General features: G+C 37.0%; 1 protein-coding gene across 3 annotated transcripts in view; it reads right to left on the bottom strand.

Moving 5' to 3' along the window:
* LOC134806774 (uncharacterized) overlaps nucleotides 1-7,789 on the bottom strand; it is a 123,600-nt gene extending 115,811 nt beyond the window's left edge. For 2 of the 3 annotated variants that reach the window (XR_010146555.1, XM_063780110.1), the window contains exon 1: nucleotides 7,375-7,789. Coding sequence is in view for 2 of the 3 variants with exons in the window: in XM_063780110.1 (XP_063636180.1) it covers nucleotides 7,375-7,389 (15 nt within the window). In the remaining variant the exon portion in view is untranslated. The remainder of the gene's footprint in view (nucleotides 1-7,374) is intronic. The other variant, XM_063780109.1, reaches the window with a different exon arrangement.
* Between the last annotated feature and the right edge of the window lie 11,065 nt (nucleotides 7,790-18,854).

The following is an 18,854-nucleotide window of genomic DNA, read 5'->3' as shown; positions in this document are numbered from 1 at the left end:
CTCTAATGGACCCGCTACAATCTTTTCTACTTTGCCCTAAAGTTGACTGATAGAGAATGCCTCATGGCGTTCAGTTCGCCTTTTGTACACTAAGTTTTTCTTTTGTGTAATAAAGTATAAATAAATAAATAAAATCATGTTATCGATTATAACTCCGTACGGCGTATACAATCCTTGCAATCCTCTTAAATAGAATTGCAAGCTGTTTGAAAGAAATGCTGCAGGTATGTCACGGACGTTGCAGTTCGCTAATTGTATAACGATTAGCCGGTTGTTGCTCGCGACCGCGCATGCGCGTGCCACAGATGAATGCGCGTTTCCGCACTTTGTTTTCAAGTTCCATATTACATTGAGTTACGACAAGCGCCGTAATAGAGGAAGCAATTCGATAGTACGATTCCCACTGAACGTGCGGACTCGGCGCGCATTTCACATTTGTACTGCCGCAAGCCGGTCGGCTGCTCGCGGACGCGGTCGGTTCTGGACGGATTCCATCGCTTCAGCCATACTTAATGCTGTACCCACATTGAAAATGCGGTCCGGCGCGGCCCGACTCCGGCCGGTCGGTGGGAAACGTACAGTGAGCTGCGAAATTTCATGGAGAAATTATGAATGAATTCATTGATAAAGTCGCCATGCACTTTTACGGCTGATGATGGTACATTAGACGGGACTTCCTGTGACTTATTGAAAGTGACGCGGTAATATATAAATATTATAAACAACCACTTAACACTCACGATTTCCATAGTTTAAGAATCTAAATGACTTATTATTCACGCACATAAACTTGTAGTAATAATTACTTTACTTATAGCCATTGCAAAGTATGACCTAACGTTTTTACAACAATCGAGAGACGCATGTTGTTCGTGGGAATGCGATATTTTTTAAACAGTTTAGCATTAAGTCGTTCTCTACTACGATATTACTGGTTGGGAAAATGCGCTTTCACGAGGTTCGCTACGAGCCGGGTTCCCAGCGACGATGATGAACAATGCTCCGAGCACTTGGCTGACCTTAACGGAATGTGACGCGAGATATGGATAATTTGCCCATTGCATTATTTAGCTATGGAGATTGCATCTGAGCCATGACACGGGGATTGACTGTGACATTGAAATTCGCTTTGAAATTGTATGCATATTAGTCGTTACTTAGTTATGCCACAGAGCAGAGTGGACGTGTTTTAGTAGCAGTAGTAGTAGTAAAACACTTTATTGTATAAGAATAATCATAAAACATGAAAAACACATCATTAGTAGTAGTAGTACATACAAAGGCGAACTTATCCCTTTCAGGGATCTCTTCCAGTTAACCTTTGAGCAATTGAGGGAGAATTGGAGAACGGTAGACATAAAAACGGTACTAAACTGCATTTTTTTTTTATAAAATATTTATTTTCTTAAAAGATAGGTAAACCTTAGTATGGGATATGAAATATATATATATAACAAAAATATGTAAACAGTTATACATATGTATATACCTCGTTATCATACATATAATACAGTGGAACCTCGAAACCGAACCTCGATAAGGCGAAATCCTCGGTCATTCCCTTCCCTTCAAAGCCCAAAACCTCCGGAACTCGAAATATTTAACATCATTAAGACGAAGTAATCAACGTTTCCCTTCACGACTATCCAGTACATTGTACTGGATAGCCGTTTTACCTCTATAACTTGAAAAATAAAATACGACCTCTGTAACTATATCATATACTTAGAGGTAATAAAACAATACGCCTATTTTTTCGAGTTACAGATATCTCGAAGTTACTTTATAACAAACCTCTGTAACTCGAAAAAGACAATTATACTATACGTTACGGGTTTGTATAAGACGAATTTTTCATACATTTTACCTCTATAACTCGAAACCTCTTTGTAATACATATAAGACGAACAAAAACCTATAAGAACCTCCCTAAGTCGATGCCCTCTATTAGACGAAATCGCGTTAACACGAAGTTTTCGGCGTTTCCCTTGAGATTCGTGCTAACAAGATTCCACTGTATTACACATTCTATACGATATTATAATACATATATAGGTAGGTACTAAAAATACATTTCAAGCTTTTTAACTATTTCTCAGAAGTGCGAATTTAGCATGCATAAGGTTGATGACTTAAAACGTATAGTATTAGGATTAGGTGGCATTGGGTTCGTTTGTATTAGGTAGATAGAAAATATAATGGTGAATTATCCAAGCTTAACTCAATGCCGATCTGACCCTTTACGCGTGGAACGCCACCTATAGTAATAGTATACTTCCCTATAAATCCTATAATAAATACAATTGCTATAAAAGTGTGTTCCGTTCCGAGCACATATTTTTAATGTTATTGTTTCCGTCCATTGTGTTTCATGCGGTTTTTGGCACATTCGTGAGGTGCGAATTGCAACCGTATAATTTTATTTGGGTTCTGTAATGAAGATTACTGAACCTTACAACATACCTAAGTACTTATACCATTAGCTACATCAATTTTTTTTTCTAGCCTATTTGAGTATCCCACTGCTGGGCAAAGGCCTCTCTCTCCCCTTAATTTCCACGACACCCGATTTGGTGCTTCCTCCGGCCAGTTGTTCAAGAAGCTGTCCAGGTCATCTCGCCATCTCCGTTTGGGCCTACCGCGGCCACGTCCCTCTACCGGCATCCACTTGGTACCTAAGCTAGCCCACCTCTCCGGATGCATGCGGTAGACGTGACCGGCCCAGTCCCATTTGAGCCTAGCGGTTTTATCGATAATTTCAATTAATAAATTAAATTATTTTTTACACTTAATACACTTTTATCAGCATAATAAGTGTTGTCTATTTCTGCAATTTCCAACTGACTTTTGTCAAAAATCAGTTTTATGAAATAATCTACATAGGTATAAGTATATAGGTAGTGCTCTAATAACATGCTCATGCGTAAAACTACTCATAAACTAACTTAACAGGTAGGCACATTACTAATACACTTCCTTATTCCGTATTTAATTTCCATTTCGTCTCAACTCATTTCGTATCGGATAGTAGGTAATTAACCAAAATTCGGAAATGGAGTGGAAATTTGCATATTTGCTGTGGACGTAATCCTCATATGCATAAACTAATAAACAACAAAGTGTTTGTGCAACACTTGTCTGCCAAAAAGCCGGAACCCTTGAAAAAATGCATCGTAACGTGATAGAGCGGGTAAACGCTGGGTGCACCGAAATGGAAAGTGCGTGTAGTCAAGTATAGTGTTAGCGCATTCACGTAGAAGACCGAAATGTTCCAGTGCGTTACGCCTTTAATTTAAATACAGAAAGAATATGATAATGATAAAGTATGGCTATTAGTGTTTTTTAGAGTTCCGTACCCAAAGGGTAAAAATGGGACCCTATTGCTAAGACTTCATTGTCCGTCTGTCTGTCTGTCACAGTTGAAATTTTCACAGATGATGTATTTCTGTTGCCGCTATAACAACAAATAAGTACTAAAAAGTACGGAACCCTCGGTGGGCGAGTCCGACTCGCACTTGTCTGGTTTTTTTTAATGACGGAAAAGATAAATTTATTAGAAAACGGATAATTCTCGCCAATATAAGTTAAACAAATGATGGCAAACAAATTAGGAATAAGTAGTGTCATCGGGCGACTTGTATCATTTGGAGACCTTCCCTGCACTCAATGGAGATGAGGTCGAGTGGGTAAAACTAAAACGCAGGTATTATATGTGTAAGTATTACATTACTTATATCAATAAGGTAATGTATGAGTATTAGGTAATTAGTAACACTCGTATTAGGTATGAATCTGAAAGTAAAATCGGGCTTTTAAAGTTTAAAAAAAATTGATTTAATATTTATTTCATTTAAAGTAAAATCATTTCAAATTTCATTTAAAATCAGCATGCCGAGTAAGCACTAATCTTTTTGCTATTTTTAATTTATTATATTATGGGTATAATAAATTGAAAGAAACCCTGAAAGAATGTTTGTTTACATTACACATTCAAGTCATCACAGTCAGTCATAAGTTGTCATTGATAATTTGACCAATACTGATTTATTTTTCAAACCTATTCACATATCGAGTCGTCTGCTTTATAAATAGTTTGAGCTTACAAATGACAAAGCCTCAAGCACGTTTGCCCCATCACTTGTTTGCTCAAGTGGACAGTCGCGGCGGAAACCAGATAGAAATGTTTACTTTTACCTGCATTATATTTCTTGCCTGCCTTTTTTTCCGACGTACAAAATAGATGCATGCATTAGGTATACCTACGTATATAGTTAGAGGTATAGCATAGCATGCGTTAAGTGAGAGCGACCTTTACGGGCAGGTTATCTACGTTCGGATTCATACTGCACTCCAGCATTAAATACTGCATCCGCGTTGCTGAGCAGCATTGCTGCATTCAGAACATCGATATTGATTTTGACGCGAAGTCTGCAATTCTGCATATTATGAATCTGGTGAGTATTGGCTTTTAGTTACCTACTGCATAATGTTTACCAATGATACAGCATTTTGACAGGACACTGTATGTTAACACTTTCTTCGAGAGTGTACTCGATGGCACTCAGAGCCGGTCGTGAAATAGGTACTCATCCACGACTCTTTTCTTAAGTTTCACTCGTATGATTACATGACGATTACTTTACGATTCCTCGACTTAATATTTTTTGATGTTACGAGCCTATATTTTAGACAGGATAAAATCTAACGGTATCGTCTTGGGTCGTCCCATTCGTTTTTTGTCAAGTTCTTAAATTAGTCCTATTCTGCTTTCGTCACGCATTCTACATTCGTCAAGTTCATCGGTGGTCTTTTTCATATTTGGTTATATTTGGTTGTTTGCCTTTTTCTTATTTCAGCTTATTCCGGTATTCGTCATCATCTTCTTTGGGCATGTTAAATGTTAGTCAATTTCTTTTTTTTTGTCTCATTCGTTATTCGTCCTATCGTCTTTGGTCTTATTCTAATTTCGTGGTTTTCTTATTTAGGCTCTTTTGAAATTTGGACACATTCTTTACTGTCCCGTTCAATATTGGTCCCGTTCGATATTCGTCCCATTTGATATCCGTCCCATTCGACATTCGTCCCATTCACTCTTCATCTTGTTTTTTTGTTTTGTTTCCATAAACAATGATCTTTTTACTTAAAATATTAATTGAAAGTACCCTAAACAATACAACATGTAGGGGAGATTAGTACAAAACGGAGACACGGGACTTACTCCATCGTGCCGTGCCTGGTCATAGACCAGGGCACGGCAGTATGGCTACTTAGATAGTGACAGACTGATAAAAGCTTTGGTAACTGCTGTCAACCTTCAATCTACAAATATGGTCAAAGATGACAAAGACTACCAGCGAAAGTGACGAATGAAGAATATAATAGAATACAGAATAAGACAAATTAAGAACTTGTCAATAACCGAATGGGACCGACAACGATCATGGCGAAAAAAAATTTACGAATAATGAATGAGACTGAAAACGAGATAAACTAATAAGATCGAACATGGCCTAAGAAGATAATGACGAATACCGGAATGAGCTGGAATAAGAAAAAGGCAAACAACAAATATGACCAAAGATGAGCAAGACCACCGACGATAGTGCCGAATGTAGAATGGGTGACGAAAGCAGAATAAGACTAATTTAAGAACTTGGCAAAAAACGAATGGGACGACCCAAGACGATACCAATCTAACAAATTAGTAACAAATTATATGTTAAATAGTTAATACATATTCAAAACTTCTAATTATCGGTTACGTCAATCCTACCGATAATCTACTAGGCACCTGTTACCAAACTTTAAACGAGTTTATGGATGGAACCTGAGTAGCACTAATGTTTTATTACATATACCATTTAAAGTTACGTTTCCGACAACTATCAACTTTTAAGGTAGTTTTTATCAGGCTTTTAAAAACCTCGTTGTCGACAAAAAAGGGTAGAAATGTTTACATTAGGAAGTGGCTCGTTAGAAGACCAGTGAACACTGTCGTTTACAAAAATGCATTATAGCTTTTTATGCCTCGGTCTCCTGTTATTTATTTTCTTACAAAAACTTTTGAACACGTTTTGAGTTGCTCAATTTAAAGAGAAGGAACATAACTAGCAAATACTTGCTAAACGAATCAATACAATAATAAATCTTTTTACTGCATTCGTACTACCTATATACCTATTGATAAAAGCTCTTGACTGCTGTGAGGTATAATTTAAATTTAATTGAAATTAATCAATTACTTTAGAAAATGTCCAAAGTCATTAGGTAAGTAACAATTAAATGCGAGCACAAGATCACGTCAAAGACGTTATTGAGACCACGACCACAGACCACACCATAAAAGATGTAAACCTAAAAGCTGCGATAAGCCAACTGTAAGCTTCTGTCAGCTGCTGTCGAATTCAATGCGTATGAAGTACCTACATATTTAGCTTTAAGAAACGATAATAATTACGTACATATGTGATACCTGGACTAGACCTAATTTTTTAATGGCTACAAGTTACGACTTTACGTAAGGCACATTACACATGAACTGATTTTTTGTAGAAATTCAGAGCATGAATCTCTATAATGGGAATAAATTCTGATATTGCGTAACCATAGAAATTAAGGCTCTGAATTACTGAAAAAAATGAGCTCAAGCATGATGTGATGTGCCTAAACTGGCAGCACCAGTCAAACAAAGATTTCAAAAGTAAAGATAGGCCCTTTCATATAATGCCGAGCGAACATGCGCACCAACGAACTGGCCTACTGTTCGTCGTGTAGGTCAATGTATCAAAGAATTAAAAGGTCGACTATCATTGGCCAAATAAGTGTCAATCGCATCGATGTTGCCGGTTTAGGTAGATACACCGAAAATTGCAAATTTTAATAAAATGGAGTTCTTATCGAAACCTATAATACCTAGGGGGGTAGGGGACCATTGGGCAGCCGGGAGGTTCGGGCACGCTCTTGTAAATTAATCGTCCTAATTTCATTTATAATATTGAATTAATAGTCCACGAATTGTTTGATGCCTATTATTCTTCAATATGTAGCTAAAATAATAAATATACCGAAGCATCTAATCGAGACAAACTAAACTCATTCAATTATTTATTCCCATGACAGAGCACCATAATAACACTCCACTTAAACCGTTTTATTGCTTCAAAAAATTATAAGTTCATATCTCCCTAGAGCATCAAAGCTCAATCTTTTGTAATAAAACAATTAAAAGCTCCATTTCCATACTCATCTGCATTATAAAGCAATTTAGTCAGAACCGGCTCCAAATCAATTACTTGGTGTCATCACGGGGCTCAGTGATATATGTCTCGTTAAAATTGTCAAAAAGTTATAAAGTGAACAGAAAACATAACTCACCGGTGCGACCGCCATGGTATCCGCTTATCTAAGAGGAAGGATCCCGATCACTCTGTTTGTTCTATCATCACTCAACTTTCACTAGGAACCCCGGCATCACCTCAACTTGGTCATATTTTCACAAAACAGTTTATCCCGATCACATTTACACTTATAAAGTCATTTCATTACGTGCGGTCGGTCGTATAGCGGCCGGGGAATAGCGGATAAAGCACAAAAGAGTCAATCGTTCCCACGTGAGAGAAATGCTCGTTCACGAACAATGACAGAGGCTGCGCGCGAGTCGAAAGGTGGGCAAAAACAGAATGAGTGTGGCACGAAGCGCGCGCGGCGATGGGGCGGGGGCGGCCGATACCTGCTGACCCATTTCAACTGCTTCCACCACCGATAATTGGAATTCTAAGCCCATCGATCCCCGGCGACGGCCTCGGTATTGGGTTAACAGTCGGAATCGCAGTGACTGAGTCCGATTTGGTCAAGACAAGTAATTCTGATACAATCATAAGTACACGGACGAACTATTTGTTTATTTTTTATTATGAAACTATGAGTTAATACAATAACTTGCTGTACTTAATTCTTTGGCTGTAGAGATGATCAGACGATGGCATAAAGGGCTCCGTTGTGTAAGACATTATATATAAATACTTACATGGATAACGTATAATATGTATGTAACGTTAAAGTACTCTATGTCCTCATCTTCCCTATTTCTATAATAAGACCTTAATAAATGTTAACCTTTCCCCGAAATGACTATTAAAGCTTTTCTTCTATTTTTGTCATCGGTTTTTATTTAAATGCGATGGGTCCTCTCGTGGTCTAAGAATGCAACAAAACTGCAGGATGTGTGTTGTCATCGGTGGCGTGAGCGCGGGCGAGTTCCAGGGTGCTTATCCAACGTGGCAATCGTTAACGTGACGTGGCGTAGCGTAGTCATCTCTCTCTATCCTCCTCTATTTATCTCTTCCTACAATTTCATGAAATGTCAGCCTTGTGATTGTCATATCACGCGACGCTCTGCACGGAGAGCCAGCAGCCGCCAGGATGTACAAATTTTAGAATTAATTGAATCTAAAAATTGTCGGTTAATGGGTCAAAAAGATGGACTAAATACTTACTAGGTTAATGGTAGAAAAACCTGACTTGTTCTTTGTAAACATTATCCGATTTTATATTTGGCAGACGGTGGCAGAGGAGGCTCTGCAAAATGGGCCCCTATCGATTTAAGCAATATCAGTGATGGCTTGAGTTGTTTTATTATTATTGTCATGCTTTTATTTTTGTTTCTCACTGACCTAAATAATTGTCGCCCTAACCGCTTATGGATCATGGGCATCAAAAAAATTATTTAGTCTGAATGACTAAGGCGGTCATCACGCTGGCGCCGCCCAACACGCTTTCTTGAGAGCTTTTATGCTGGCTCGTCTGATTGAATCAGCCTGCGCTCAGGCAAGCGATCAGAATGTCATCTGTTTATAACTCGATTTTTTGTAACATCATGCATGCCGTATCGTATCAAGGCTATTATCCTTGATCCGGGAAACCCGAAACACAACTTAACCCTTAGGTACGATTTTTTTTTAAAGTTTAAACGAAGTTTGAATCGACTGAGTGTACTCAAAACAATATTTTTTGGGTGTATTCAGTTTGTGTTAGGTCAACATTTAAATTACAAATGCCTACAAATACCTACTTCTTAGAATCATTGAATAAAGCCTATGTAAAGTACACATTTGTACGGCGGCGTTGGATTTTACTGTTTAGGATACGATCATCGATCAACACGAAAGATGCCTAAAGACTAACATGGCTAGTTTCATGGCTACCTATTTTTAATAATCAAATAATTACCCCTTGTGTACTAGGGGTTCTGTACAGTTTGTTTGACTTGTAATAAGTTTGAAGTCGGTTAAAAACAACAAACACAACACCATTGAAAAAGAAAATACATAGTAACTTAGAAAAGATAAGGAGATTACATTACAGCCCAAACTGAATATAATTGCTAATTGCCTCGATGATATCAATCATAATTCCATCATGGTGCATTATTGCAGCCTATTAAGTGTAAATATCAGATATTACCATTTGTCATAACTAAATGCAATGTCTCATTTCAACTATGTACGGTTTCTTCCGTACATCGCGGAAGTGTTACTAACACGCTAACCGCACGAGCATATTAACACTTTTTGTTTTCATGCGATACGTTATTGCATGTTGTCCTCATATTTTTTATTCGACGTTGCTGGCGAACACGTGGCCAGTCTGCTATAGGTACGTAGCAGCATATACACGGTGACTAAAAAATAACTGCATTCCCGTTGCCAGGGAGGTTTTGGGATTATACTGAGGGATTATACTAAAAATTTACCGCCCCATAGAAAATGGACCAGCCAAAATGTATGAAACAGACAATTTTTTTTGGGATTCCTGTTGGGCTTTAATTAGCTGGAGTATTCATAACAAATGAAAATGACCGTAATTTAAAGTTTCGTGACTTACAAACGAAAAATATCTAGTTTCTGTAAATTTAACATTTACAGAAACTAGATATTTTTTCGTTTTTTATTTGTGTTGGATTTAACGAGCAAACAAAGTTCAGATTATACCTCTATATTGTATACTTAATACGATTTGTTTTCAATAGTATGAAAAAATTATCCATGAAAATAAGATTAATTAACTGTAGGTACCTAAATCATTTAAAGTCTCGCAAGATCAACGCAGAAATCTCATTCAATATATGCAAATAAATAATGTAATTTATTCCACGTATTCCTTAAACACTTGGTGCCAGCTAGTAACTTAATTAGTAGCAATACTACATTGCCATTACAAGTGGATAAGGTAACTACGTACCTACTTACACTGATAATTTACAGAGAAAACCAACATTATCAAGTAAATAGTTTTTGAATATCCTTATTTAGCAATTCGTACTTACATTTCAATAGACATTGCATCACCAACTTGTGAAACTCACCGGTTAGTATTCCATGGCCTGTCCTGTCTGTTATTCAGAGAAATTGTTAAATATCGAATGGGGCGCGTGCGTCTTACTAAACAGTCTGCTTTCGCAACTGCGTGCGATTTGCGCGTATCTTTCACTAGGCAAACTAGAGTATTTAATGTGGGTAAATACTGATTTCTACCTACAATTTTTATAAAATTATGTATTTGAGTTAACCATTAATAAATACTAGGTAAATTAGTGGTCAGCGTTTTGGCGAATTAACGACATAAATGAATAAATCAATTTTTGGGAACAATGTTACACGATCAACGTAACGCCAAAATATAACAAATACATATTTGGGTAGTGAATAGGTACGTACGTAGTTAGTCTTCGCCAGTTCTTGGGATAAGATGCTAAAAGCGGACCCCAGGTGCCCATGAGCCGTGGCAAAATACCGGGATAACGCGAAGAAGATGATGATGATGTGTTCTATACGTAGGTAACGGTATACATACTTTTTTATAAAACAAAAACTTAGGTTTTGGGATAAATATTCGTAGCCATTAGTCTCATTACACAATAAAATCTCCTTATACAGATTCGAATCCATAACATCCAACTTGAATTTGGCTATTTTCCGACCATGTGTATGCGGTTCGAATTATGAAAGATGATCAGAACATGGGAATCATGACCGATGAGAGGATTAAACTTTTACTCTTTTACTAATCAACATTTTTTTCCCCTCAACTTTATCGACCTTATGAGAAAGGCGCGAGAAACTTCACACTATTTTAATAACGATGTTTTTAAATTACACCCTACACGGAAGTTATCGCCTACGTGAGAGCAATAAGTCTACATCTCATTATTAATGCAGCCTACATCACGTAGAGAAGCACTTACTTTGCTCTGTAGTCTATGCAATCTCCAGGTGCAGTGGTCATGATGAAAATGGTTTTCAACTTCTGAGACATGGCATGTTTTTTAATAGAGTTGCAGAAAGCTCCGCAATCTCTACAAATACTAAGCGATGAAACACTTTGAAATTAACCGTTTATTAATCTACAACGGATAATTAGTGTACCTAGTCTAATATATTAATATTATCAAAACCCCTATTTATTTTGATTTAGATTAAGACCTATCCAATGACATCCCACACTATAGGGTTGAAGCAAGAATAAATCAACCTCACTGCAAGTTTGTGTAGGAGAGGTACCTTTTTATTTTACCGTTTTTCGGCCTGATTGATTTATATCTTAGATATACATAGATGGCCAAGCAAATCTTGTCAGTAGTTAGAAAAAGGCGCGAAATTCAAATTTTCTATGAGACAATATCCCTTCGCGCCTACATTTTTCAAATTTGCCGCCTTTTTCTACTGACAAGATTTGCTTGACCAAGTTTAGGTACCCATTCCAAATTGCAGCTTTCATAATATATAAAAAAAAACCTATAAAGCAAATACGAATTTAGTTTTTTACATGCTAATTCACTTTTAAATTTAAATATACATAATAATTTAGAATTTATAACTATTTTTGAAAGTTTATATTATTTTTTATAGATTGCTAAAATTTGTATTTTTTATACATATATTATTTGAAATTACTAAATATATACATGTACCCATACATTCGCAATCTATTACTGCTTTTCCATAACGAATATGGAAAAGCAGTAATTAAGAACTTTTGATTTTTCCCACAACCGCTCTGCCCTAGTAACCACTTAAGCATGCAGCCTGCACATAATATTGTATTATATCTAATGTTTTACACCCCTTCATTTTATTATTAATTAATACTGGTTTATCTGTTCTGTGTTGGATTTAAAATCGATCGGGGTTACCCAAGACACGCGAATGAAAGCTTATATATTATGGTATATCGCACTACGAACTGCTAGCACAAAGTGCTAAGGCAAATGCCGTGGAGTAGGATTTTTTTAAAAGTGAAAACTTCTTTAGCGGCGCTGTGCACTTTTTGTGAGGGGAAAAAATGTTAAACTCGCGACAGCGTAAGACGTAAGACGTAAGACGCTTCGTAAGACGGACACCTGACCTGATCGAAAAACTGTTACAATGTCATTGAGTTTTCACTTCTGCCGGCAGTCCCGGAGTGCAACCCGTTGTTTTTTTTTTCATACGTATATAATTCTATGGTGTCTAATATTTCATATGAATTATGATTTAAACCTTACTAAAGCTCTATAAGCCATAGCATATAAAAAGTTTATAATAAAATGTGTGTATTAATTTTCAGCCGTTCCAGTAAATTAGTTAAACCTGTGTAACTATGGATAATACCATTAAATTAAATTTATTGCCTTCACTGGATAACGTAAAAATAGTTAGGTACGTACATACATAGCAAGATGCCGTTTGCAACTCCATTATTATAATGGACTATAAGACGAAGAAAAGCATATTATTATTTTTATAATATCCTATAATAGTACGTAGTCCTTATTAATTATAATAGTTAATAAGGATATTATATTTTTATAATATCCTTATTAACTATTATAATTAATAAGGACTACGTACTATTATAGGATATTATAAAAATAATAATATGCTTTTCTTCGTCTTACTCTACGTATAGACGTAAACTACCGTTTTCAGCAATTCTCGCCCGAAAAATATGATTAAATTCATGATACTAGATACTTACTTTATGATACTAGTGAAGTTCCATTGATAAGGCAATAACTCTACCGACAAGGACCAGACTCTTAAAATTTTAAATATATTTGTAAAACCGCTCTATGTCTTCATATGTTCCAGTAACGGAAGTAGCAATTAAGAAGCATGTTCTCAGTGGCATTGAAAACAATACCGACACCGGGAACAGTCTCAGGCTCTTTCCTCACAGCGACGTAAGTAACTTCTGTATTCATCTGCCATACTACCTCTTCTGTCCATTTTATAAGGTCTATTTTTCTTTGTATACTTCTATGGAATCTCCTTAGTGTATTTGGATGATTTGCTAGACAAATTTGACCCTGATTCCGCGCTGACTCTCGAGATTCATTGTATGGTGTTCATTCACTTTTTTCTAAGGTGCACGATATTATCGTCATAGTGAATGAATATAACAATGTGAAATGCAGTAAAATGATATCGTGCTCGCATTAATGATATATTCTCCGTCCGATAAAGGATTTTGACATAGGTACTCACTCAATTCAATGTAACGAGGACCTCGGTCGGTTAATACTTATTTAATTTAACATAAAGTTACTCTATTGCTTTAAGTATCATAGCCATACATACAGCTTAGGTGGTTTAGTAACTATAATCTGGCAAGCCAGCTTTATCAGTAGCAAAAAGCGGCTAATTTTGAAAAATTGGATTGGATGGGTGGGTGGTAATTACCATCCTGAGAAAGATCGATCTAGTACAAAAATTGAATTTCGCGCCTTTTTGTGCAGACAAAGTTGCTTTGTCAGAGTAAAGACCTCCTAGACTTACCTCCTTTTACATTTTTAATTTTGCATTTTGTCAGGCTTAAGATGTTAAACCACATTTAAGTTTGGCACGTAGTGTCCGTAGTGTTCGCGTACCTTCCTGCTGCCGTTCAGGTGAACGTGGACGTGGTGGATGGTGGTACAGTTGTAGTCAGATTCACACAACGTAGTGTTCTGGTTGTAATATGTGTCGTCTGGACATGTGTACGTTGTATATATTTAGTCACAGTGTTTGAAAGAAACACACGTGTTGACTCAATATAGTATACCTAATATTTATATTAATGCACCTTAACAATTCAGTGCCATACCGCGTGCAACAAAATGTAGTTTTGTGGAGCATTGTCCTTAACAAAAAAGTTGTAACTTATTATTATTATATCAGTATTCGACAAACTATGCATTCTTGTGGTACACTTTACGGAAAAACTACTGCACTGTTAGCTTTGAGATTTAACATAAGTAATTTAAATTCATGTCTAGATGTGTTATCAAACATAAAAATATCATTTAATAAACCTAAAAAAATAAAATAAAGTAATTACACTTTGTATTACTACTAGCGCCATCTGTTGGCAAAATAATGAATTTATTTCTCAATAGATGGCGTTAGTAGTAAATAAATAAATAAATATTGAACATTCTTATCAAGGCCTATTGACTTCCTTGAAACGATGTGACCCTTCAAAATTGTACATGTGTTGTCCGTTCCCAGACGAGATTGCCAGTAATTAACATCAAAATATTTTACTACAGCAACATTTCTAGAACTGGCTTTGTCTATAGATACGATTTCTAGGAACAAATCAAATTATTTTATCAAATATATTTTGATTTGTATTTTATGAAGTAGTCATATGTAAATTATTATTTATTTTTTGATATATGTATATTATTATCTATTATATTTCAGTTTGTCTTTGTCTATGTTCATAAAATCTTCGAAGGGTAGACGTGCCTCTACCCTCCTTGATAAAATTAAAAGAATCTTTGTCAATTGGCCTCTTTGATAGGTCTTGATTTGGGTCTGGCCGGTAAGAACATAGACAAGATAAAAGTCTGTAATGTCAATGCTGTCATTTAAGTCATTTAATGCAAAAATATCAATTTTCATATAAAACGATTTATTCACTTGAAATATATTTATTTACCTATTAATTTTAAAAATAAAAACTATTCATATGTACGAGCAACATATCTAAATGCGTCTTCGCACAGACTTAGTTAAATATAAACCGTTGTCTCTCTTCCTTCCTTGCTGTATGTATCCGGCAATGGCGACTTTATCAACAATTCTTATCCAGATTATGGAAAGCCCTAATGTGTGTGTGGAAACCGTTGTAGTAAATCAGAAACAGCGATAATTTCAAGGTAAGATATATATTAATCTTTAAATAAAAATGAGCGTGCTAATTACCAAATTCAAATATAATAATTTAATCTTACTATCCCCGTAAGTCCCGCGGACGCTATATCGCGTCCGAAATTATAATCAAAATTCAACATAGATGTAAAACCCCACATTGTTTAAGCTGGTAACCCTAGGAATTAGCGACGTTAGTAATTAGGAAGATAGATTATATTGTTTAATTTTTTGACTATTTTGTTTTAGAAAGTGAATCAGCAGATGGCTTGAGCGTGAGATAATAATATAATCCTGGGCCGTCATATGATTTCTTGGAAAAAGCTCAGAAGGGCACGTATCTGCCGCATATCCAAACTAGTTTCCCGGTGACCAAGAACGCTGCGCGGAGCTGTGAAGCAGAAAATGTCCGATGACCGGATAGATGTAATAACAACTTGTAACCATTTGCCATATCAGTGTATGTATTCATATGTATTATGAAAATATTTATATCTTAATAATACGTAACTTTTTGTTACCTTTTATATTTCACGAATTTCTGAATATAGTACCTAATCATTATCTTTTAACGTATTTTTTTACTTATTTGTGAAATGCTAATTTAAGAACCCAACAACGTGCACACTAGCGCCACTGCTAAATAATCGTGATTATTTAAATTTAACGACATGTATTTAAAAAAGGGGCCGCTACGGACTGTATTGTGTATTTAGGTACCTTTTGAATACATCAAACTAGATTTTATGTTGCTGGATTCGTCGATCTATGAGCTCAAAACAAAAACGGCCGTTTTAACTTTGGACGGGTAGATTGACGAATCCAATAACATAAAAACTAGTTTAATGTATTCAGCAGTGGCGCTAGTGTGCACGTTGATGGGCTCTTAAAAACCTGACCCCAACAAAAAAGAAAAAAATACAAAAAGAAATTCCCTCTCTGGGATTCGAACCCAGGACCATTAGCTTCCTGAACTGGATTACTGCCAATACCCGCTAGGCTAAACGGGTTGTCAATTCTAATTACAATGGTATCCTACCAGAGCGCTAGTAGTATAAACGAACTTTTGAAAGGGACATTTTTTTGTATGGAGTTATCGTTCTTCTCCTAGTGAGTATTATATTCTTTGATTCTTATACAAATTGACTAAGCCCCACAGTAAGCTCAAGAAGGCTCGTGTTGTGGGTACTCAGACAACGATACAGGCTATGTGGTGTTTTCAGTTTCAATAATGTCCATGGCGCTTAGGCCATTAACAACGATGAATACAAAAGTGGGTTAAAATTTTGCATTCAGACTCACCTCACTTCCCTTGGTTTGATTCCCAATTTAGCAATTAAGTTTCTGTGAATACCTATATACTAGAACTTGAATCAGAAAATCAATCTTGCTGTATATTCACTGCGGAGTCTGCGGAGGTCAATTTACTCGTATGTTTTGTGACGCTGATGAACTGATCAGCATGTTGTGTTAGAAATAGAAATAGAATAGAAATAGTATTTTCAATAGTATAGATCACGAACAATGGTGGGTGTGAGGACGAGATCCGCAGGAGATCTGCTATTACAAGATCTGCCGTTGACAAGCTGAACAGAGTCTGGTGCAACCGCAACATCACTAAAACCACGAAAGTGCGCCTGATTTTAGCCTGAGCCTGAGCTTAGTCTTCCCAATATTTCTTTATGGCGCAGAAACGTGGACGCACTGCGTCTGAAAGATCGACGCAAAATTGACGCATTCGAAATGTGGTGCTGGCGGAGACTACTGCGAATTCCTTGGACTGAGTTTCGGACCAATGTTTCGATCTTGGAAGAACTCAAAGTGAAGGAGAGATTATCGTCGACTGTTCAAATACGAATCCTCAAATACTTCGGGCACGTTACACGACAACCAAAACTCCATGGAACGTCTCGTTGTCCAAGGACGAGTGGAAGGCAAGCGATCACGAGGTCGGTCACCTACGCGCTGGACAGACCTGATAAAATCTGCGACACAAACCAATGTTCCAATAGTTCAATGTTCCCGTAACGCTGAAGACCGTGGCAAGTGGAGGCGCATTGCGAGGGCTGCGTTATCCACATTAGATACGTCCCATCATACAACCATGATCACTCTGTCAGGAGTGAACGACTGAGGAGGAGTATTTTCAGCTCGAGAAACAGTTTTACAGTAAGACGATTTTGGGGTGGAGGGGGGTCGAACATATCTTATTTTTTCTTACAAGGGGTGGGAGGGGGTTTTCATAGTTCTTACGTAAGATCACAAAGATGTTTTTTTTTTAATTTCTATGAAATTATGACGTTTAAAATATTAATAATACTTCCACACTCTAGGCTATCAAACACAGTGCAGAGTTAGCTTAAAACGAGCTCAAGTTGATAAAAATATTTTTTTTTATAATACACTAAAACAAACCAAACGTGTACTAATTTTTTCCTTTAGATTTTTACGTAATACGAGTAAATATAGGGGGAGGGGGTCAGCCTATTCTTATTATTTCTTACATAGGGGATGGAGGGGGTCAAAAACTGGCATAAATTGTCTTACGTAATTAATGAATGGCGCCTTTAGTGTTACTATTGCTTGGAACTGCTAAAATTATAAATAAAGATAAGTGTATTAATACAAACTTCAGTGACTTAGGGCCGATACACGACTGCAACTTGTATGGGAACTACACGCCGACTGCACGCCAATTGCAACGTCAGCGTGCAGTTCAACAAAATGACCCAGAACCCTGACAGTACCTGGTGGAACTCAGGTTTGGTACAACAAAGGCACATTATGTTTTGGTCATCCGACTCATCTTGATGAGCACTTAGGAGAGTAGTACCCAAGATAGAGCTGATGTTGAAACCTGGCAGTACCTAGTGGAGCTCGGATTTGGTGCAACATATATAGACACGCGCTGTTTTGGATATCCGACTCGTCATGTGATCACTGGGTAGACCAGTACCCAAGATAGCTGATGCTGAACCCTGACAGTACCTAGTGGAGCTCGCGTTTTATACAACATAGGCACACGCTGTTTTGGTCATCCAACTCGTCTTATGAGCACTTAGGAGAGTAGTACCCAAGATAAAGCTGATGCTGAACCCTGGCTATACTTATTGGAACTCAGGTTTGGTGCAACATAGGCACACGCTGTTTTGGTCATCTGACACGTCTTAATGAGCACTTATAATAGCAGCACCCAAGATAGAGCTGATGCTGAACCCTGGCTGTAGGTACCTGGTGGAACTGGGTGTGTGTGTTTATGTGCGGAGCAGCGTGATTACCGCCAGTAGGTGTCCAGACGGGATAGTTTTTCGCTCAATTTTGTGGTGTGGACGCAAAAATAAATTCAAGGACATTGGCTCGCTGACCCAACATTATGTAGGAAAGCCAGTTGGCTTCCTTACAAAAAGTAGGTACTGGGCGACCGTGTAGGATGTAATAAGCGCTTATGAAATTGTATATTACGTGTGGATGATATTGGCAATTTGATTTTGTCGTTTGGACACGTTTTAAATGGACAAAGTAAAAGCTATAACAGACAGGCGTACCGGACAGCAACCGGGGTCCGGTTAGTATATTTCTTTCTTGCTCTCACTTATAGCTGCGTTCTTAACGGACTTATTACGTACCCATTCGATCGAACATGAAATAAGCCTCGGATTGGATGAAAGTCGCGGTCCGGTA

Source organism: Cydia splendana, chromosome 3 (genome assembly GCF_910591565.1).
Source record: "Cydia splendana chromosome 3, ilCydSple1.2, whole genome shotgun sequence".
Classification (NCBI taxonomy): Eukaryota; Metazoa; Arthropoda; class Insecta; order Lepidoptera; family Tortricidae; genus Cydia; species Cydia splendana.
This window is presented reverse-complemented; position numbering and strand designations above follow the sequence as displayed.